Source organism: Nerophis ophidion, linkage group LG17, assembly GCF_033978795.1.
Source record: "Nerophis ophidion isolate RoL-2023_Sa linkage group LG17, RoL_Noph_v1.0, whole genome shotgun sequence".
In the NCBI taxonomy this organism is placed as follows: domain Eukaryota; kingdom Metazoa; phylum Chordata; class Actinopteri; order Syngnathiformes; family Syngnathidae; genus Nerophis; species Nerophis ophidion.
In genome coordinates, this window is record NC_084627.1 from 10943869 (window position 1) to 10966013 (window position 22145).

Below are 22145 nucleotides of genomic sequence, written 5' to 3' on the forward strand. Positions count from 1 at the left end.
TAAGAAAAGAAATGGTTTTGTTTTTAGATTGTAATTTTAATCAAGGGTTGGAGAATGCAAAACTGTTATGTATTTTAAGTACATTCAACATTCATAAATCCAGAGTGTTATCATGCTAATTATTATTTATCCAACCATTCATCCATTTAATTTTTATTTAATTAATCGTTTTATTCTGAGGCTCTGCGATGAGGTGGCAAATTGTCCAGGGTGTACACTGCCTTCCGCCCGATTCTAGCTGAGATAGGCACCAGCGCCCCCCGCCACCCCAAAGGGAATAAGCGGTAGAAAATGGATGGATGGATGGATGGAAATCAATAAAACAAATACAATATAAAATGGGTGGGGAGAGGGAAGTCTGGGCTTCCCTGCTTAGGCTGCTGCCCCCGCGACACGACCTCGGATAAGCGGAAGAAGATGGATGGACGGATATATAACTAAATTAAAAAACTTTTTTTTTTCACCCATTGTTTTTTTGGATTGTCTCTTATCCTAATTTTTTGGGACTGAAGTTTCATGTATTCTGTTTAGTACATAACATTTTTTTATGTAAAAAAATAGATAAATAGTTTTGTTTTTACATTGTAATTTTAAACAAGGGTTGGAGAATGCACGACTGTTATGTATTTTAGGTACATTTAACATTCATAAATCCAGAGTGTTATAATACAAATGATTATTTTTGTATTTATTTTTTATTTAATTAATTTTCTTATTCTGAGGCCCTGCGATGAGGTGGCGACTTGTCCAGGCTGTACACCACATTCCGCCCGATCGTAGCTGAGATAGGCACCAGCGCCCCCCGCGACCCCAAAGCGAATAAGCGGTAGAAAATGGATGGATGGATGGTACTAGGTGGGGATTGAATCGATTCGGAATCGCATAACGTGAGAATCGAGATTCGATTCAAATCGATTTTTTCCCACACCCCTAGAAACTAGTGTTGCACATGTCATGTTCCTTGTTTTATTTGTATTTATTTCTTTCTTCATTTGTATTGTATTATACTTTTGTGTGATTTTGTGTTATATTTCCACTACTTTATGTTTATATGTTGTTTATTGTTATTATATGAAAACACGTTCGAAATTCCTAAATGTTTGTATTATACTGTTAGCAATAGAAAAAAAAAGTGGCGCATCTATCCTCCTGTCCACCAGGGTGCGCTGACATTTAGGAGGCGGATACCCTCCTGTCCACCAGGGTGCGCTGACACTCAGGAGGCGGACAATTGCCAGCTTCGCTCTTCCGCTTCCTCTTCCTTCGGCGGCCTCAGAGGTAGGAGCAGTCTTTTCTAAACCGGCCACGTAATCGGCTTCAATCTTCACTAAATATTTGCCATCCTTTGTTATAAAGCGCTTGATACAAACGTAATGTTAAGTAAATGTTAGAATTACGGCGGAGATTATATATTTTTCACATGAAGGTATATTTTTTTAGGGTGCCGGGTTGGCGTCTGTCCGCCATGTTGGCTGCCTTCATGTTAAACTGCGGTTTTAAACGCCGCCGAATTAAAAGTAAGCAAATAAACTTCGGCGTGCGGCGCTTCTTTTTTTTTAGAATGTTAATTGTATAAGTATTTTGCCAAGCTAAAATAAGACTTAGTATCGGAAGTTCGCTAAAGCTAAACGCTCGCTAGCATGCTAGCTGAAACAGAATATTTATTTTGAATTGTTTTACGTTTTGTTTCAGCTCTCTGAAAATGGTCCGCTACTCTCTCGACCCCGAGAACCCGACAAAGTGTGAGTATAAAGAAATGAGATAAAGTTGTTTCATTTTGAGTCGCTATGATTACAACTTAGGACACCTTTGGATACCCCATGAAAACAACCATGTTGCTGAGCGCATTTCAAAATAAGAGCCCATACTTGAATGACATCAAGGCAAATAAACCTGTTTCTGACTTGACATTTTGTCTTCTAGCATGCAAGTCGAGGGGCTCCAACCTACGTGTTCACTTTAAGGTGAGACTGATCCTCTAATGTTGCTTTCATTTGCACAAGTGAGGTCACATGACTTACTATTTTGCAGAAGTTTAAGCCGCAAACATTTTACGTTTGTTGCATAATACATCTAATAAACATTTTCTAGTTAAATGATCCAAGTGATGCATTATGTGTAATAACATGGCCAGTCTTTTGCTAAATTAAATAACTGCTCATTCATTGGACTTTTGCATCATTTCCAACCCCTGTGTAATACAAGCAAGTATGTTTATATGCATTCTATCTCCTAAATATTCATTAGTAAGTCAGCTTACAATGGAGTCAAATTAAGGCGTTCTACTTTGTCTATAATGCCCTCTAAAAATATTCCAAACAATGTTCAAATATTCAAACAGCATTGGATTATGTTGAAATGACTACAAAAGTGAAGTGAAGTGAATTATATTTATATAGCGCTTTTCTCAAGTGACTCAAAGCGCTTTACATAGTGACACCCAATATCTAAGTTACATTTAAACCAGTGTGGGTGGCACTGGGAGCAGGTGGGCAAAGTGTCTTGCCCAAGGACACGACGACAGTAACTAGGATGGCACAAGCGGGAATCGAACCTGCAACCCTCAAGTTGCTGGCACGGCCACTCTACCAACCGAGCTATGCCGCCTCGTGCACTTCATTCATCAACACTGTTACGAAAAATATCAGTTAGAACAATATATAATGTTGGCTATTGAGAACATTCAAGGCTCTTAAGGGACGGCGTGGCGCAGTGGGAGAGTGGCCGTGCACAACCCGAGGGTCACTGGTTCAAATCCCACCTAGAACCAACCTCGTCATGTCCGTTGTGTCCTGAGCAAGACACTTCACCCTTGCTCCTGATGGGTGCTGGTTGGCGCCTTGCATGGCAGCTCCCTCCATCAGTGTGTGAATGTGTGTGTGAATGGGTAAATGTGGAAGTAGTGTCAAAGCGCTTTGAGTACCTTGAAGGTAGAAAAGCGCTATACAAGTAAAACCCATTTATCATTTATTTATTTAATCATTGAATTGAAAATACTGAAATTCGTAGACATGTTGAATTTGCAAACGGCTAGTATTATACACAAAGCAAACCATCTATAATCTGCTACCCTAGAATATACATCTATTATTCTAAAAAAAAGAGGAATAATATAAATTATCAAATGCAATTTAAAACATTTGTATGTACAACACTTAAGACCTTCAGTATAGCAGTATGTGGAATTAAATTATGGAATGGATTAAGCAAAGAAATCGTACTAATATGATGCACTTCAAGAAACTTTTCAAACTTTGTTTACAAAAAAGGACCATAATAAACATTCTGAATTAATTTCATTCATAAATTCATTTTCTAGACATTTATCTCACCATATGAAATTTAACTTCAATGCTTTTTTCTTTAGTATTTTACGATATGGAGTATTTTGTAACGGAAAAGGTGTAGGGTTATTAAATAAGCTATGCTTCTTCCTAATCCTTTTTGAACATGTTGAATAGAGAAACTGGAAATTGTAATGTATCATGTTGTATGCATGTTCAAAATAAATTCACTCATTGTTTTACGTATATGTGTATTGCAGTAACAGGCTCATTCTAAAAGTAATTTTAATGTATTTTTACTTACGGTGGCGTATTGTTGTAATAGTCCTCACAAGGGTCGTCTTTTCGCTCTACTACTACTAATCATGGAGACAAACATAATAAAACATATGTTAATGTTGCCTTCACTAAGATGACGACTGATGGGATGTTCATATCTTCCCATGTAGATTAAGTTATTCATTATCCTTGCAAAGGGTTATAAAAAAGTGGGGGTGCAGACAAGCGTCTTTCTTGCAATCTCTGAGTCAGAAGTGTCAAATTTGACCCAACTTTTCGGTTTATGGCCGCAACCTTCTACTATCCAGGTGAGGCATGATTTATAATTATTGGTTAACTTACCTACTCAGGAGGCAAGAGAGCCGTTCCCCAGCTCATGAGGTCAATATAGCAGCACAAGCTAGCTCATGATGTCAATATAGCAGCACAAGCCTCTCTGTGATCAATGCACTGCCAAAAATAGGTAATTTATTGATGACGATTATTATTATAATAAGGATGACGATACTAATACTTGGTTAATCGGGTCAGGAAATGTAAATGGAGTATTATTGGTGGTTTTTAGATGGTTTACAGTTTTGTGGGCGGAGTAGGGGAGCTCTTGCTGGCTCCATTGTTGGCTGATGTTTAAGATTTAGAATGCATGTAAAAATGTTTGTTTCTCTTAAGTATTGTGAACGATGGGCAAAAAAAAGACCAGTTCCCCTTTAACTGTGTGGTATCCATCAGTCAGTGCAGAGGCAGGCTACTTAAAGTGATGCCTTGTTTTCAGAACACCCGTGAGACGGCCCAGGCCATCAAAGGCATGCACATCCGCAAAGCCAACAAGTACCTGAGAGACGTCATCGTCAAGCACCAGTGCGTCCCCTTCCGCCGCTACAACGGCGGCGTAGGCAGGTGCGCTCAGGTGAGTCTATCGTGTGCGCAGCACCAAAGAGGAGTGGCTACGGTGATGACAATCTTAGGACACCTTTGGAATTATGATGAAAAAAAAAAAATCTTTCTGAGTGGCCGCTTGCTCTGACAGGAAGTGTGTACTTTTGGGCCCGAAATGACGCTTTTCTCTTTCAGGCCAAACAATTTGGCTGGACACAGGGTCGTTGGCCAAAAAAGAGTGCAGAGTTCCTGCTGCACATGCTCAAGAATGCAGAGAGCAACGCAGAACTTAAGGTAAGCACTAAGTTGGTGATTCTTAGTTTGGTGTGAGTAGGTACGCAGGCTCCATCTATTGGTATGCCAGGAATAACTTAAATATGTAGTTATTGTTCAAACTAATGGTTCAGTAGCCATAAGTAGTAAATATACACGTTAAATCAAACCTGTCTATTTAGGCCTATTAGGCTACTGTGTTTGGATGTTGGAGAGCCAAGAGTTTGGAGGTGGTACTTGAAGAAAAGTCTGAGATCATAGGTTTTGTTTTTAAAGGCCTACTGAAATGAGATTTTCTTATTTAAACATGGATAGCAGGTCCATTCTATGTGTCATACTTGATCATTTCGCGATATTGCCATTTTTTTGCTGAAAGGATTTAGTAGAGAATATCGATGATAGAGTTCGCAACTTTTGGTCGCTAATAAAAAAGCTTTGCCTTTACCGTGAGTATGTGGGCGTGACGTCACCGGTGTGAGGGCTCCTCACATCCTCATTGTTTATAATGTGAGCCACCAACAGTAAGAGCAATTCGGACCGAGAAAGCGACAATTTCCCCATTAATTTGAGCGAGGATGAAAGATTTGTGGATGAGGATATTGATAGTGAAGGACTAGAAGAAAAAATAATAAAATAAAAAGCTACGGCCCTGGGCGGCAGCAGTGTGAGCGTTTCAGATGTGATTAGACACATTTACTAGGATAATTCTGGAAGATCCCTTACCTGCTTATTGTTTTAGTGAGATTGTAAACATATACCTCAAAGTCGGATGGCTATGGTGAACACGCCAGTGTCTCAGAGAGAAACCAAGCTCACAGCTGCCTTTTTTGACAGCTATTGCAGGATGCATAATCCACTGATGTCTCCGGTAAGACATATATCACAATTTTCCCATCCAAAAACATGCTGGTTGACGTAGAGAAACATGTTCGCTTGACCGCTCTGTGTTAAAGCTTCACTACAAACAAACACCGGCTGTGTCTCGGTGCTAAAGACAGCTGCAATCCACCGCTTTTCACCAACAGCATTGTTTTTTATAGTCTCCATTATTAATTGAACAAATTGCCAAGGATTCAGCAACACAGATGTCTAAATTACTGTGTAATTATGCGATGAAAAGACACGACTTTTAGCCGTAAGTGGTGCTGAGCTAATATGTCCCCTCCAACCAATAACGTCACAAACACACGTCATACGCGTCATCATTCCGCAACGTTTTCAACAAGAAACTCGCACGGGAAATTCAACATTTTAATTTAGTAAACTAAACCGGCCGTATTTGCATGTGTTGCAATTTTAAGATTTCATCATTGATATATAAACTATCAGACTGCGTGGTCGGTAGTAATGGGTTTCAGTAGGCCTTTAAATATGGTGTTTATCAGCATCAATTAAAGTGTATATGCACGCGTGTGTGTATATATATATCTAGGCTCCTGTGGCCCCCGGTAGAAAATGGATGGATATACCTATTACATTTTACTTCAATCAATCCAAACGCTCCCAACATGCCTTACAATACAGCTGTTCTTCCAGCTCTGTAATTATCTGATGAAACACCACTTCTTTACACCAAAATTATGTGCTGTTTTTCACAGATATTTGTGCTAGCTAATACAAATTAATTGCTAAAGTATTTAAAAGATTGCTCGCAATCATGGAAAACAGATTTTGAACAAGTGTTAATCCATGTATTGGCACACATCTGAGATGCTTTATTAATCCTGTCAGGGAAGTTGATAGAAGCACACCTTAATGTTGAGAAGTTGGCTCCACATACGTTTACGTCTAATCTTTTAGCCAAGCTTAGACAAAATGCATGCGTGCACCTTGAGTGTGATATTTTAACGACAGGCGCACGTATGTTTGTGTAACTGATGGTACTGACATTCAGTCTTGAGCTACTCTAGCTTGGCCGTTGATGGAGCTGAGCCTCCAATAGCAGGCCGGTGCAGTGTTGTGATGTGACAATGAATGCACGTTGCTTTCAGGGTCTTGACGTGGACTCTCTGGTCATCGAGCACATTCAAGTCAACAAGGCGCCCAAGATGAGGCGACGTACATATCGCGCGCACGGCCGCATCAACCCATACATGAGCTCTCCCTGCCACATCGAGATGATCCTCACAGAGAAGGAGCAGATTGTTCCCAAACCAGAGGAGGAAGTGGCGCAGAAGAAGAAGGTAAGAGTTTGGTGGGAAGGTGGCTCTTGTGCTTTGGAAATGCTGCTGTGATGACTACTTAGGACACCTTTGGAAAACCCATGAAAATAACTTAACAAGATTCTGAGCTGCACCCTCTGATGACAGGAGCTGCCCACGCACATTCCCTTGCTTACTTGTGTGTTTGTGTGTGCAGGTTTCCCAGAAGAAGCTCAAGAAGCAGAAGTTGATGGCACGCGAGTAACTTAAAATAAAATCAACTTGTCATCAGGACACTCTCTGCTCTTTATTCACACGTGCTCTTCATAACACTGAGGTTGGTGTATGCAGGTTTGCATTAAAGCATTTGACACTTCAAACACTTGAAGGTTCAAGACGGGGTCCTCAATGTTTGTCTGACCAAGGACCGCCAAACTAAAGTAGAGAGAGAGCAACCTAAAATAACTTTGTTGTGAAATATTCACTTGTCTCTCCCAAAGGTTGGAGTTAGGGTACTAACCTATTCTTAGATAGTGATGTAAGCAGAGTTTGATAGTAAAGTTCAATCCTATACTTATTTTTGTAATAGTTAGCTCTTGTCACACAGAACACATGAGGAACATTAACGATACACAATGATTAAATGACATGAAAAAGATAAGCCCTTTTGCCAGCCATTTTCTGAGACCTGTTTGCATCTAACTTTGTCCTACAGCCACATTGCATTCATCAAGTGTCTCAAAACCAACCAGCCTTCAAAAATAAAACACCCTGCTTTGAACTTGGTAATAATGGAATGCCAGACCTAAGCTAATTTTCAAGCCAAAGTGGTGTTTCTGTATTTTTTAGATTTCGGTATAGACCCGCTAACTTGTCCACTCTCCAGTGTACCGTGGTTAGCTAGCTTCTTAGAACTAACCATGCTAGTGAGCTGAGTGCAGCCTGCGCTTCTTCAGGTGGACAGGTCCCTCTAACAGGGACAACCTGTGCAGCTGTTGCATAATGCCATACTTGCACTTCAGGTGGACAGGTCCCTCTAACAGGGACAACCTGTGCAGCTGTTGCATAATGCCATACTTGTACTTCAGGTGGACAGGTCCCTCTAACAGGGACAACCTGTGCAGCTGTTGTATAATGCCATACTTGTACTTCAGGTGGACAGGTCCCTCTAACAGGGACAACCTGTGCAGCTGTTGTATAATGCCATACTTGTACTTCAGGTGGACAGGTCCCTCTAACAGGGACAACCTGTGCAGCTGTTGTATAATGCCATACTTGTACTTCAGGTGGACAGGTCCCTCTAACAGGGACAACCTGTGCATCTGTTGCATAATGCCATACTTGTACTTCAGGTGGACAGGTCCCTCTAACAGGGACAACCTGTGCAGCTGTTGTATAATGCCATACTTGTACTTCAGGTGGACAGGTCCCTCTAACAGGGACAACCTGTGCATCTGTTGCATAATGCCATACTTGTACTTCAGGTGGACAGGTCCCTCTAACAGGGACAACCTGTGCAGCTGTTGCATAATGCCATACTTGTACTTCAGGTGGACAGGTCCCTCTAACAGGGACAACCTGGGCAGCTGTTGCATAATGCCATACTTGCACTCATGCTGGCTTTGGAGATGTGTGTTAGGAGCTAGGCTATTTTGCGTGTGAAGCATTAAAAATCAGAGTGAATGATTAAACAAATGTCCAGTTTGGACCGTGTTACAGTAGAGGTCAGGGGTCGGCAACCTGCGGCTCTGGAGCCGCATCCGCCCTAGTGGCTCTCTGGAGCTTTTCCAAAAATATATGAAAAATGGAAATGATGAGGAGAAAAAACATATTTTTTGTTTCTGTAGGACAAACGACACAAACCTCCCTAATTGCTATAAAGCACACAGTTTATATTAAACATGCTTCACTGATTCGAGTATTTGGCGAGCGCCGTTTAATTTTGGCGGTCCTTGAACTCACCCTAGTTTGTTTACATGTATAACTTTCTCCGACTTTCCAAGACGTGTTTTATGCCACTTCTTTTTCCGTCTCATTTTGTCCACCAAACTTATAATGTGCATGAATGCACAAAGATGAGTTTTGTTGATGTTATTGACTTGTGTGGAGTGCTAATCAGACATATTTGGTCCCTGCATGACTGCAAGCTAATCAATGCTAGCATGCTCTTTAGCCAAGCTGTATGTACATATTGCATCATTATGCCTCATTTGTAGCTATATTTGAGCTCAATAGTTTCCTTTAAGTCCTCATAATTCAATTTATATCTCATGACGCACTATCTGTATGTAATATGGCTTTTTGGTTTTTGGTCCGATATGGCTCTTACAACATTTTGGGTAGCCGACCCCTGGTATAGGTTAACTAGTGAGGCGGTAAAGAAGATGAACTTCAGCAGATTGGGAAAAGGAGGAAATGTCCTTAATGGCAACACAAGTGCTGTTACATCTTGTTTCATGAATATATTGCTGTTGACCAGTAGAAATAATGTCATGATTTAAAATACTAAACCCACTAATAACTCGTGTATCTAGTGCTGCATGGCCAAAGTTGCCTAGAAAAAGTATAAACATTAATTTATTAAGACTACATGTAGTAAAAAGCTTGTTATAGTTGAATACACTGGTAGTAGATACCCTCGACGCAATCTTACATCCATGACCTGACTGAGTGACTCCCTCGTTCAACTAAATATTTTTTACAATTATAATATCTCGTGTCCATGAAATGCCTTACAGCGATGTAGTAAAGAGAGAGTTCCTTTAAAAAAAAATGGACCGAATGCAGTCAAATATTATTGGAATGGCTAATATGGGGACGGAAAAGATACCTTAACAAAAACTATTCACTGCTGATGCTGTGGTACAGTCATGAAAAATAGGTGTGGCTTTCAGTTGTTTACTTCTAATAGATATAAACCTTAGGTAAGTTCTCTTGCATTATTACAGGATTTCTTTATGGGAAATGCCTTCCAAAGCATTGTAAAAATGGCAAAATCTCTTCAAAAGGGCCCCTTCACCCCTGGCAATTCTTGTGTTACCTCACTGGGATCCCTGGTAATTATATGTATAAATATATGTATCAGTGGTATCCCAACCACCGGGCCGCGGAAGAAATAAAACATTAATTTTTTTATTAAATCAACATAAAAAACACAATATATACATTGTATATCAATATAGATCAATACAGTCTGCAGGGATGTAGTCTGTAAGCACACATGATTGTATTTCTTTATGAACACCCCCGGTCCGTGGGACAAATTTTCAAGCGTTGACTGGTCCGCAGCTACAAAAAGGTTGGGGACCACTGATCTACATCATTAAATTAGGTCAGTCGGTTGCGTTTCTCTCTGGTGGATTTACAGTCATATGTACATTCTTTTTAACCCGTAATGTCATTCAGCTTTTATTCAAACTACTGTCCCAGGCTACTATGGAAGGATAACTTTCTCCTCCCAGATTTTGCAACAAAATGGACACAATGACCTTTGTAGCTTTCATGGACATTTATACACTTTAATGACGGTGGATCTTCATCTCAAGAAATGGGGTGCACATTTAAGGCTTATATTTGTGGCCGTTAAGACCTCTTGGAGCTTTTCATGATCATTTTCATTCTGCATGCAGGGACATATAATTAAGCCTGTAAGGGTACGGTAACTAAATTGTGTAACCCCAGTATAAGATGTAAAACTCAGTTATCTAGCTTGAAGCACTAAGCAGACATTGCCTCTTCTGTGCATGATGCAAATAGTTATGGAGTCATCTTTTGTTAGCAGCTCATTTATCTGTTCACTCTAGTGTTTATGTATTTAAAGACTTTCAAATTAGTCATAAAAAATCATCAGGAATGTAGCGGTACTAATGATAACCATGGTAAAACGGTTAGTATTATCCATCCATCCATCTTCTTCCGCTTATCCGAGGTCGGGTCGCGGGGGCAAAAGCCTAAGCAGGGAAACCCAGACTTCCCTCTCCCCAGCCACTTCGTCTAGCTCTTCCCGGGGGATCCCGAGGCGTTCCCAGGCCAGCCGGGAGACATAGTCTTCCCAACGTGTCCTGGGTCTTCCCCGTGGCCTCCTACAGGTTGGACGTGCCCTAAACACCTCCCTAGGGAGGCGTTCGGGTGGCATCCTGACCAGATGCCCGAACCACCTCATCTGGCTCCTCTCCATGTGGAGGAGCAGCGGCTTTACTTTTGAGTTCCTCCCGGATGGCAGAACTTCTCACCCTATCTCTAAGGGAGAGACCCGCCACACGGCGGAGGAAACTCATTTGGGCCGCTTGTACCCGTGATCTTATCCTTTCGGTCATGACCCAAAGCTCATGACCATAGGTGAGGATGGGAACGTAGATCGACCGGTAAATTGAGAGCTTTGCCTTCCGGCTCAGCTCCTTCTTCACCACAACGGATCAATACAACGTCCGCATTACTGAAGACGCCGCACCAATCCGCCTGTCGATCTCACGATCTACTCTTCCCTCACTCGTGAACAAGACTCCTAGGTACTTGAACTCCTCCACTTGGGGCAGGGTCTCCTCCCCAACCTGGAGATGGCACTCCACCCTTTTCCGGGAGAGAACCATGGACTCTGTTTTGGAGGTGCTGATTCTCATTCCGGCCGCTTCACACTCGGCTGCGAACCGATCCAGTGAGATCTGAAGATCCCGGCAAGATGAAGCCAACAGGACCACATCGTCTGTAAAAAGCAGAGACCTAATCCCGCGGCCACCAAACCGGAACCCCTCAATGCCTTGACTGCGCCTAGAAATTCTGTCCATAAAAGTTATGAACAGAATCGGTGACAAAGGACAGCCTTGGCGGAGTCCAACCCTCACTGGAAACGTGTCCGACTTATTCTTGAGGGTGCATGGGAGTTTGCCCAACCAGTCTACATGTGCTTTGTGGACTTGGAGAAGGCATTCGACCGTGTCCCTCGGGAAGTCCTGTGGGGAGTGCTCAGAGAGTATGGGGTATCGGACTGTCTTATTGTGGCGGTCCGCTCCCTGTATGATCAGTGCCAGAGCTTGGTCCTTATTGCCGGCAGTAAGTCGAACACATTTCCAGTGAGGGTTGGACTCCGCCAAGGCTGTCCTTTGTCACCGATTCTGTTCATAACTTTTATGGACTGAGTTTCTAGGCGCAGTCAAGGCGTTGAGGGGTTCCGGTTTGGTGACCGCAGGATTAGGTCTCTGCTTTTTGCAGATGATGTGGTCCTGTTGGCTTCATCTGGCCGGGATCTTCAGCTCTCACTGGATCGGTTCGCAGCCGAGTGTGAAGCGACCGGAATGAGAATCAGCACCTCCAAGTCCGAGTCCATGGTTCTCGCCCGGAAAAGGGTGGAATGCCATCTCCGGGTTGGGGAGGAGACCCTGCCCCAAGTGGAGGAGTTCAAGTACCTAGGAGTCTTGTTCACGAGTCGGTTAGTATTACTGTTTTATATTAAAATTATAGAAAGACCGTGCAATTTCATGAACTCACTGACTGATACGAAGACTAAAACACTATCGGTGAAACCATGCAAAGTAGTCTTTTTTTTCTGACTATTTTAGTTACTGGAAGAAAAAGATTACTAGGTCAAAACATTTCTGTGTGTGTACAAGTACTTTTTGAGCATATTCAACCATACGTGATAACATTTTCCTATTGATAAAACCCAAATACAGTTGAATATAAAACTAAGTTTAAGTACCAATGATTGTCACACACACCTAACTAGGTATGGCGAAATTATTCTCTGCATTTGACCCATCACCCTGCGAGGTGAGGGGAGCAATTCCAACCCTTGATGCAGCCTTAAATGTCACTTGCACTACATCTTTGTTATTATTATTATCCATGTTGCAGACCTCTTTATTAAGATGCAAGCTGAAACTTTTTTAAACAATACAACCAGTTGAACATGCCTCTGTGACAAAAATGTAAAACTGAAAACAAATACAATTTTATTATACTGAATTTCTAAACATTGTACGAGAAAATCAAGATGAGCTCGTGGACAACTTGTTTATAGCATTCACAATGATCTCTGCTGCTACTAATTAGTAAACATTTTTATGCCTCACACATTCGAACAATCCACTGGTTTGTGCTCGTCAAAGCTCTGCTAACCATGCTTGTGTAGGTTTTTATTGTGCACTTCCATCAAAATCTTTCCTTGAAAGTGTTTCTACTTCAGATAATGTACACACTACACGTAGTCGGTCTGCATGAGCTTGTCAACATGCATTTCCCTGCAAGTCTATTACCGCAATGTGTGAAGTCATAAATAACATACAGGAAACCATTTCATCCGCAACAGCCGATTTATGTCCAGTAGGGTTAGGACATATAATACCTTAGTGACAGAAGCAGCAGGATTTACTGTTTTAAAAGATCCAATATCTTCTCTTCCACAGTATAATCAATGTTTAATGTTTTAAAACTCAGTCTCAAGAAGCCCTAAGATTAGCCTCATTAATGCAATGACGAAATCATAAGCTATGTGATTTAAGTATTGCAAAAGTATACCCTGAAAATACATCCAACACCGTTCTACAAGTAATTGTTCTACACTGCTTTGCCAGGAAATGTTTAAGAATTAAGCCCAGATGTGCAGTACTATAAAAGCTATTTAACGTGTACCTCGCCACACACTAAAAAATAACCCAATTTTTACCCTACTGCTGGTTCAAAAGAGGATGAGCCCCTTACTTGAGTTATCTTAACTCAACATTTTGGGTTAATTTTCTCAACCCAACTTTTGCGTTGAATTATTTAACCCAAAAGTTGAGTTATGTGAACTAAATGTTGGTTGATTCGTAACCCAACAATTGGGTCGAATGTATTTAACAAACGTCGAGTTATGTGAACTACAATGTTGGCTTATTCCCAACCCAACTATTGGGTTGAATGTATTTAACAAACGTTGAGTTATGTGAACTACAATGTTGGCTTATTCCCAACCCAACTATTGGGTTGTGCAATTTAGCGCTCCTTGACCCAATAGTTGGTTAAAAATGATACATTTTACTGCTGGTTTGTCCTACTCTTTCGCAACTACGGATCAAAATTATTTTGAAAATATACTCATACGAGTCATTTTTTTAATTTATTTTTGTACAAAAATTGCCATGTATGGTCATAGTAGTTCTATACAGCATGCTTAATAAATATGTTCATGTACATAAGATGTGTGATTGTAAATAACTTTAATGAGATTAATCCTTAGTAAAATTCCCTTCAAGAAAAAAATAATAATTTTACTCAAATGCGTTACTTATTGAAAAACAACTCAATAATGGTTCATAATTTTTAAAACCCAGAAATTTAGTTACTATAGTACCCTTAAACCCCCAAAAATGGATGGGTTGTTTTTTGGAGTTATTTTTATAAAGACCAAACTCTCGCAACTCATAAATTGGGTTATCAAAATAACTCAGCATTTTTCAGGGTGCATGATAACTCGCACTCTGGAACTGGTGAGGTTTGAGGATACGTCAGACCAATAACTGTACCGACCACTGACTAATGAGAGATCAGAGCCCTCTGACTAATCAGTCGTCTGAAAATAATATGTTTGGGAATCTGGATTGAAAGAAACTTTTATTAGTAGATTGCACAGATCAGTACATATTCCCTACAATTGACCACTAAATGGTAACACCCCAATAAGTTTTTCTACTTGTCCACGTTAATCAATTCATGGTAAATGGAGATCTGCGCAAATCAAGATTTAAAAGCAAGGATTTAAAGGGACAAGCAGTAGAAAAAGGTTGTAGGTTGTTTGCAAATGATGACCCAGGGTGAAACAGCACCTGGTGTCCATACAAATGACTGACAATAATTGACATTTCTGAGTGTGCTTGTACATTTAAGTGGGTTTTAATGCAGTGATATCCTTAAATCATTGCTTGCACCCTCTAGACTACTTAAATAGATAATAGATTTTTGGCAAACCAGTAATTATAGTCTGCAAATGATGTGTTGTTGTTGAGTGTCGTGCTGTCTAGAGCTTGACAGAGTAACTGTGTAATTCTCCTCCATATCAGTAGGTGGCAGCAGGTAGCTAATTGCTTTGTAGATGTCGGGAACAGCGGGAGGCAGGGTGCAGGTAAAAAGGTATCTAATGCTTAAACCCAAAATAAACAAAAGTTGAGTGCCCTGAGAAAAGGCATTGAAGCTTAGGGAAGGCTATGCAGAATGAAACTAAAACTGAACTGGCTACAAAGTAAACAAAAACAGAACACATTATATAACTAGTACACACACACACACACACACACACACAATTTTACGAAGTTCACACACACTATATCTAAGTACACATACTACATAACTAAGTGCACACCCAGTATACAACTAGTGTACACACACTATATAACTAAGCACACACACACACTATGTAACTAAGCACACACACTATATAGCTAAGTACACACACACACTATATAACTAAGTACACACACACTATACACACACACACACACTATATAACCAAGTACACACACTATGCAACTAAGTACTCACACACACACTATATAACTAAGTACACACACACACACACACACACACACACACTATATTAGTACACACACACACTATAACTAAATACAAACCCACTATATAACCAAGTACACACACTATGCAACTAAGTACTCACACACACACTATATAACTAAGTACACACACACACACACACACACACACACACACACACTATATTAGTACACACACACACACTATAACTAAGTACAAACACACTATATAACCAAGTACACACACTATGCAACTAAGTACTCACACACACACAATGTAACTTAGTACACACACTATGTAACTAAGTAAATAAGTACGCACACTATATAACTAAATACACACACACTATGTAACTAAATACACACTATATAACTAAGTACACACACTATGTAACTAAGTACACACACTATATAACTAAATACACACACTATGCAACTAAACAATACACTATATAACTAAGTACACACACAATGTGTAACTAAGTACACACACACACTATATAACTAACTACACACACTATGTAATTAAGTACACACAGTATATAATTAAGTACACACACACCCTATGTAACTAAGTGCACACACTATGCAACTAAGTACACACACACACACACACACACTATATAACTAAGTACACACACACACTAAATAACCAAGTACACACACACTATGTAACTAAGTATACACACTAGTTAAATACACAAACACTATATAACTAACTACACACACTATGTAACTAAGTACACATACACTATGTAACTAAGTACACACACTATGTAACTAAGTACACACACTATATAACTAAGTACACACACACTATGTAACTAAGTACACACACACTATATAACTAAGTACACACACAATGTGTAACTAAGTACACACACAATGCAACTAAGTACACACACACACTATATAACTAACTACACACACTATGTAATTAAGTACACACAGTATATAATTAAGTACACACACACCCTATGTAACTAAGTACACACACTATATAACAAAGTAAACACACTATGCAACTAAGTACACACACTCACAATATAATTAAGTACACACACACTATGTAACAAAGTATACACACTAAATAAATACACACACACTATATAACTAACTACACACACTATGCAACTAAGTACACACACACACTAAATAACCAAGTACACACACACTATGTAACTAAGTATACACACTAGTTAAATACACAAACACTATATAACTAACTACACACACTATGTAACTAAGTAAACACACTATATAACTAAGTACACACACACTATGTAACTAAGTACACAAACTATATAAGTACACACACACTGTGTAACTAAGTACACAGTGTACTTAGTGAAGTTGTGATGTTGCGGACATCTTTAAAACTGCTATCCCCACTTTGGAAGATCCACTCCGAGCTCCCTGCACCAACCTTGACACGACCTGTCAGACTGATCAATCACGTGACCACTTGTCACGTAGCGCCATCATGCTGGACCCAATCAGACACTTTGGAGGCCGATATAGACCACCAAGACCTTTTCAATCTCAAATCACGTGAACATATTTTTCCTACTATTGAGCTTAATTATTCAGTCAACGTCACAAATATTTTAACCTGATTTATTGCGTTATTGTCCATCAGCGGGGGGGAAGCCATTAACGCAGTCTGCCCACCAGATAGCGCCACACGCCGCATGTTGACGATGAAGATGAAACGGAGGTGATAAAAGTTGTTGCAACCGTGAAGATGCTGGAAGTTTGTGTCTTTCCGTCCGGTGTTTATTTCTTCTCCGTCATTCTTTTCTTCTTTATTACTATTGTTATTATTATGCTTATTAAAAAAAAAAAAAAAAGCATCCCTTTTTATCCAATCAGGAGGCGCGCCTCCACCCGGGCCTGTGTGACGTCACATCCCCGGCGCTCCAATCAGCGCACAGCTCTCAAACTTGGCCCCCCGGGCTGCGGGACGTCGGAACCAGAAGATCCACTTGCAGACTCCGACAACTTGTTGAAACGGACCGAGCGGGACTGATCCATCCCTCCCTTTCCCCCCCCAGACCCCCCCCTTGCACCTCGGCGCCCTGCTGCGGCTCCGCGCGGACATGGACTGCTAGAAGCGGACCGTCCGTCCGAGTCCGGACCTGCAGGGTGATGTTAGCGCTGGGTCCGATGGACCAGAGCAGCTTCCTCCTGAGCTCCCCACCTCTGGCGGCTCTGCACAGCATGGCCGACATGAAGACCCCCCAGTACCCCGCCTACCCGCTCTCCTCCGCCGGACACACCTCGTCCACCTCCCCGGCCACCAGCTCGCCCAACCCGGGCGGGATGGCGGCGTCCTCCCCGGGCCTCAAGTCGTCGGGTCTCGGCTCCCCGCAGCACATGTGCTCGTCCGCGACCCCTCACGGCATCAACGACATCCTCAACCGGCCCTCCGCCGCCTCGGCCTCGGCGGGGGTCTTAGGCGCCCTGCACCCGCGCTTCAGCAGCCTCAGCCCGCCGCCGCCGCCGCCACCGCCGCCCGGACTCTTCTTCACCCCCGCGGCGTCCCGCTACCCCAAGCCCCTCACCGAACTACCGGGCCGGACCCCCATTTTCTGGCCGGGGGTCATGCAGAGTCCACACTGGAGGGACGCGCGCTTTGCGTGCTCGCCCCGTGAGTGTGTGCGTGTGCGTGTGAGCGTGCGTGCGCGCGTGTTATCAGTAACGATGATGTGTTGTTGTGTTGCAGAGCAGAGTTGCGTGTTGGACAAGGACGGCAAAAGAAAACACACGCGGCCAACTTTCTCTGGACAACAAATTTTTGCTCTGGAAAAAACTTTTGAACAAACCAAATATTTGGCGGGACCGGAGAGGGCGAGACTGGCCTTCTCCCTCGGCATGACCGAGAGCCAGGTCAAGGTACGCGCGCGCACGCGCACACACACACACACACACGCACACACACACACACACACACACACACACACACACACAATAACAATTCCTCATTACACCAAATGATTTAATAATAATCATCATTTCCACTTGGTTATTTTAAACAGCTTTCACTTTCACTATAGGCCTTTTTTTAATTGTTATCATTATTATTATTATTCACAATAATCGCGTTTATTGAAATTGAAATCCAGCTTTTTACCTATTTTACTAAAACCTAATTAAGTTATTTAATCAAATGCTGAATTTTAACTTTGTCATTTTAAAGCAGCTGTGCTTTTTAAAATGTCGATTGATTTTTTAACACTAAACACACACTTAAAATGATTAATTATCATTTAAAATAACTTGACATTACTATCATTTTCGGTTTTTATCAGTCATCTATTTTAACGGCATTACTTTTATGGATGTATTTTGTTTTAATTTATACCCACAATAAATTTTTACATGTTTAATTTAATCAGTCTCGTATTTTTACGAGAATGTTATTCGATAACCTGCGATGAGATGGCGACTTGTCCAGGGTGTACCCCGCCTTCCGCCCGATCGTAGCTGAGATAGGCACCAGCGGCCCCCGCGACCCCAAAGGGAATAAGCGGTAGAAAAGGGATGGATGGATGGATGCTATTCGATAACAATATTTTTTTTCTCTCCTTTGAGGCCTTTTAGAGCCATTAAGTGTCTCTGAACTGATTTAAATAATTTCATTTAAATATTGTTTTGCTTTCTTTCCAAAACATTTTATAATTTAAATAGTGATAATCATGGTGATAATAATAATAATGATAACAATAATAATAAAAAAAAAACGGAAACTATTTATTTTCTTTCAGCTGCTCACATAAAACATTTCCAGGCTGTTACACTCAAATATATTTGTATATATATATATATTTTTGAAATCGATATTTGTTTTTATACCTGTTTTCTCCTGCGTGCGCGCGCAGGTGTGGTTCCAGAACCGTCGGACCAAGTGGCGCAAGAAGCACGCGGCGGAAATGGCCTCCGCCAAGAAGAAGCAGGACTGTGAGACGCAGAGGTTAAAGGTGAGCTCGGACCCGGACGAGGACGAGGACTACGACAAGCCCTTGGACCCGGACCACGACCACGACCACGACCTGCTCCACAAGCACGCGCTCGCGCTCGCGCACACGCCCGAGCACGACAGCTCGTAAAAGGTGCTTCTTCTTCTTTTTTTTAATTTTATTTCTATTTTTTTTTTTTTTTTTTTACCTTCGTGCACCTTTCGGCGGGATTGTTTGCTGTAAATAGAAGAAAAAATGTATTTCCATTTTTTTTTTTTTAGTTTTTTGTTTTGTTTTTAGATAATAAAAAAAAAAAGAAAACGTTCACGGCGAAGGAAGGACTCGACGAGCACGTGAACGCAACACGTCATTGATGATTTAAATGATCTTGTAACCTCAGCACTTTGACTCAATAAACTATTATTATTATTATTATTATTATATTGACATTTTGTCCACAGAAACATTTGTATCCATGTTATTTCCCTCCATGTCCAAAAATGATAAGAGACAAAAATCAATAAATATTCTATAAATACGACTTCCTGTTTGTTGTCAGCATGTCACGTTAGCACCTGTTGGCGCCCCAAAAGTGCGGCGGCGGCGAAGAGCGAGCGCGTGACAACCGGGTGATGAATGGCGGGGTCGGCAAAGGTCGCGGCCTCCCTGACGGATGGACGCCGTGGAGGCGGGGCTAAGTAATGACGGCCAGGCGGGAAAGGTCAGCGCAGTCTTTTGTGCGTTATTAGCGCTAGCGCGGCTACAAGGAGCTGTTAGCGTAGCAAAGTGCGCGTGTAATAACCTCCTCAATCATACGGTAAAAGTCACGTCAAGGCGGCGCCGTACTTCATCTCTATGCAAATACGCCGGCGGCCATTAGCTTTTATTAAAAGCTTTCTCCGGACGCCAATAATTGATTATTTTGCATGATTAAATGATGGTTTTATTAAAAGCCTTTAATGGCCGGTCATAAATTACGGGGGTGCGGGAAATGACCTGATGCTAAGCTAAAGCTAATGTTTGCTGGGGCGGCGACGTCACGCCATCGATCGGCCCGTCTCGTCGTATCGATTACGCCGAGCACGCTCGCTTCCTGCGATTGGCCGCCGGCGTTTTTTTTGGGGGGCGCGAGAGGTGACCCGCGGCCTCTGGAGCGTGGTCACCGGGGGGTCAAGGGAGGCTGCACTCAGGCCGATCAATAGCGGGCCGCTCCTAAGTGCTCCGCCCACACCTGCGACACCTGACCGTGACCACGCTCGCCGTGGGCCGCCTGACCTTCGTGTCTTGTGACCGCCGTTATCGCCGCCGTCTCAGCGTGACCCGGCGCCACGGGAACCTTGTCTTAACGCGGCCGAACAACCTGGTTAACGTGCGACCGTGTCCGCCACTCGATCCCAGCTGGACCCACTCATTATTATTCATTGTAGTAGTATTATCATATTATTATTATTATTAATAGTAGTACTACTATCATATTATTATTATTATTAATAGTAGTACTACTATCATATTATTATTATTATTAATAGTAGTACTACTATCATATTATTATTATTATTAATAGTAGTACTACTATCATATTATTATTATTATTAATAGTAGTACTACTATCATATTATTTTTATTATTAATAGTAGTACTACTATCATATTATTTTTATTAATAGTAGTACTATCATTATCATCATATTATTATTAATAGTAGTACCAATATCATATTATTATTATTACTAATAGTAGTACTATTATCATATTATTATTATTATTAATAGTAGTACTACTATCATATTATTATTATTATTATTAATAGTAGTACTACTATCATATTATTTTTATTATTAATAGTAGTACTACTATCATATTATTATTATTATTAATAGTAGTACTACTATCATATTATTATTATTATTAATAGTAGTACTACTATCATATTATTATTATTATTAATAGTAGTACTACTATCATATTATTTTATTATTAATAGTAGTACTAGCATTATCATCATATTATTATTAATAGTAGTACCAATATCATATTATTATTATTATTACTAGTAGTAGTACTATTATCATATTATCATTATTATTGGTAGTACTATTATCATATTATTATTATTAATAGTAGTAATATTATGATATTATATTATTATTAATAATAGTAGTACTATATCATATTATTATTATTATTAATAGTAGTACTACTATCATATTATTATTATTATTAATAGTAGTACTACTATCATATTATTATCATTATTAATAGTAGTACTACTATCATATTATTATTATTATTAATAGTAGTACTACTATCATATTATTATTATTATTAATAGTAGTACTACTATCATATTATTTTTATTATTAATAGTAGTACTACTATCATATTATTATTATTATTAATAGTAGTACTACTATCATATTATTATTATTATTATTAATAGTAGTACTACTATCATATTATTATTATTATTAATAGTAGTACTACTATCATATTATTTTTATTATTAATAGTAGTAATACTATTATATTATTATTATTATTAATAGTAGTACTACTATCATATTATTATTATTATTAATAGTAGTACTACTATCATATTATTATTATTATTAATAGCAGTACTACTATCATATTATTTTTATTATTAATAGTAGTACTACTATTATATTATTTTTATTATTAATAGTAGTACTACTATTATATTATTATTATTATTAATAATAGTACTACTATCATATTATTATTATTATTATTAATAGTAGTACTACTATCATATTATTATTATTATTAATAGTAGTACTACTATCATATTATTA

At 40.0% G+C, this 22145-nt stretch overlaps 2 protein-coding genes and 3 non-coding genes across 5 annotated transcripts; all 5 read left to right on the plus strand.

The window, feature by feature from the left end:
- The first annotated feature begins 1212 nt into the window (after positions 1 to 1212).
- On the plus strand, positions 1213 to 7147 carry rpl17 (ribosomal protein L17). Its single transcript, XM_061876238.1, has 7 exons — positions 1213 to 1278; positions 1693 to 1742; positions 1924 to 1964; positions 4336 to 4470; positions 4635 to 4733; positions 6704 to 6895; positions 7071 to 7147. Exons 2-7 carry the CDS (start codon positions 1703 to 1705, stop codon positions 7116 to 7118), a joined length of 555 nt encoding a protein of 184 aa, XP_061732222.1. The 5' UTR covers positions 1213 to 1278; positions 1693 to 1702; the 3' UTR covers positions 7119 to 7147.
- Positions 1783 to 1847, plus strand: LOC133536680 (small nucleolar RNA SNORD58). Its single transcript, XR_009802531.1, has one exon. It is a non-coding gene; the product is annotated as a small nucleolar RNA SNORD58 (small nucleolar RNA).
- LOC133536676 (small nucleolar RNA SNORD58) lies at positions 4508 to 4575 on the plus strand. The gene has a single exon (XR_009802527.1). It is a non-coding gene; the product is annotated as a small nucleolar RNA SNORD58 (small nucleolar RNA).
- LOC133536678 (small nucleolar RNA SNORD58) lies at positions 6938 to 7006 on the plus strand. Its single transcript, XR_009802529.1, has one exon. It is a non-coding gene; the product is annotated as a small nucleolar RNA SNORD58 (small nucleolar RNA).
- Positions 7148 to 17448: 10301 nt separating the features above from the next.
- nkx6.1 (NK6 homeobox 1) lies at positions 17449 to 19554 on the plus strand. Its single transcript, XM_061877214.1, has 3 exons — positions 17449 to 18022; positions 18098 to 18267; positions 19254 to 19554. The coding sequence occupies exons 1-3, from the start codon at positions 17521 to 17523 to the stop codon at positions 19479 to 19481; spliced, it is 900 nt and encodes a 299-aa protein (XP_061733198.1). The 5' UTR covers positions 17449 to 17520; the 3' UTR covers positions 19482 to 19554.
- Positions 19555 to 22145: the final 2591 nt, after the last annotated feature.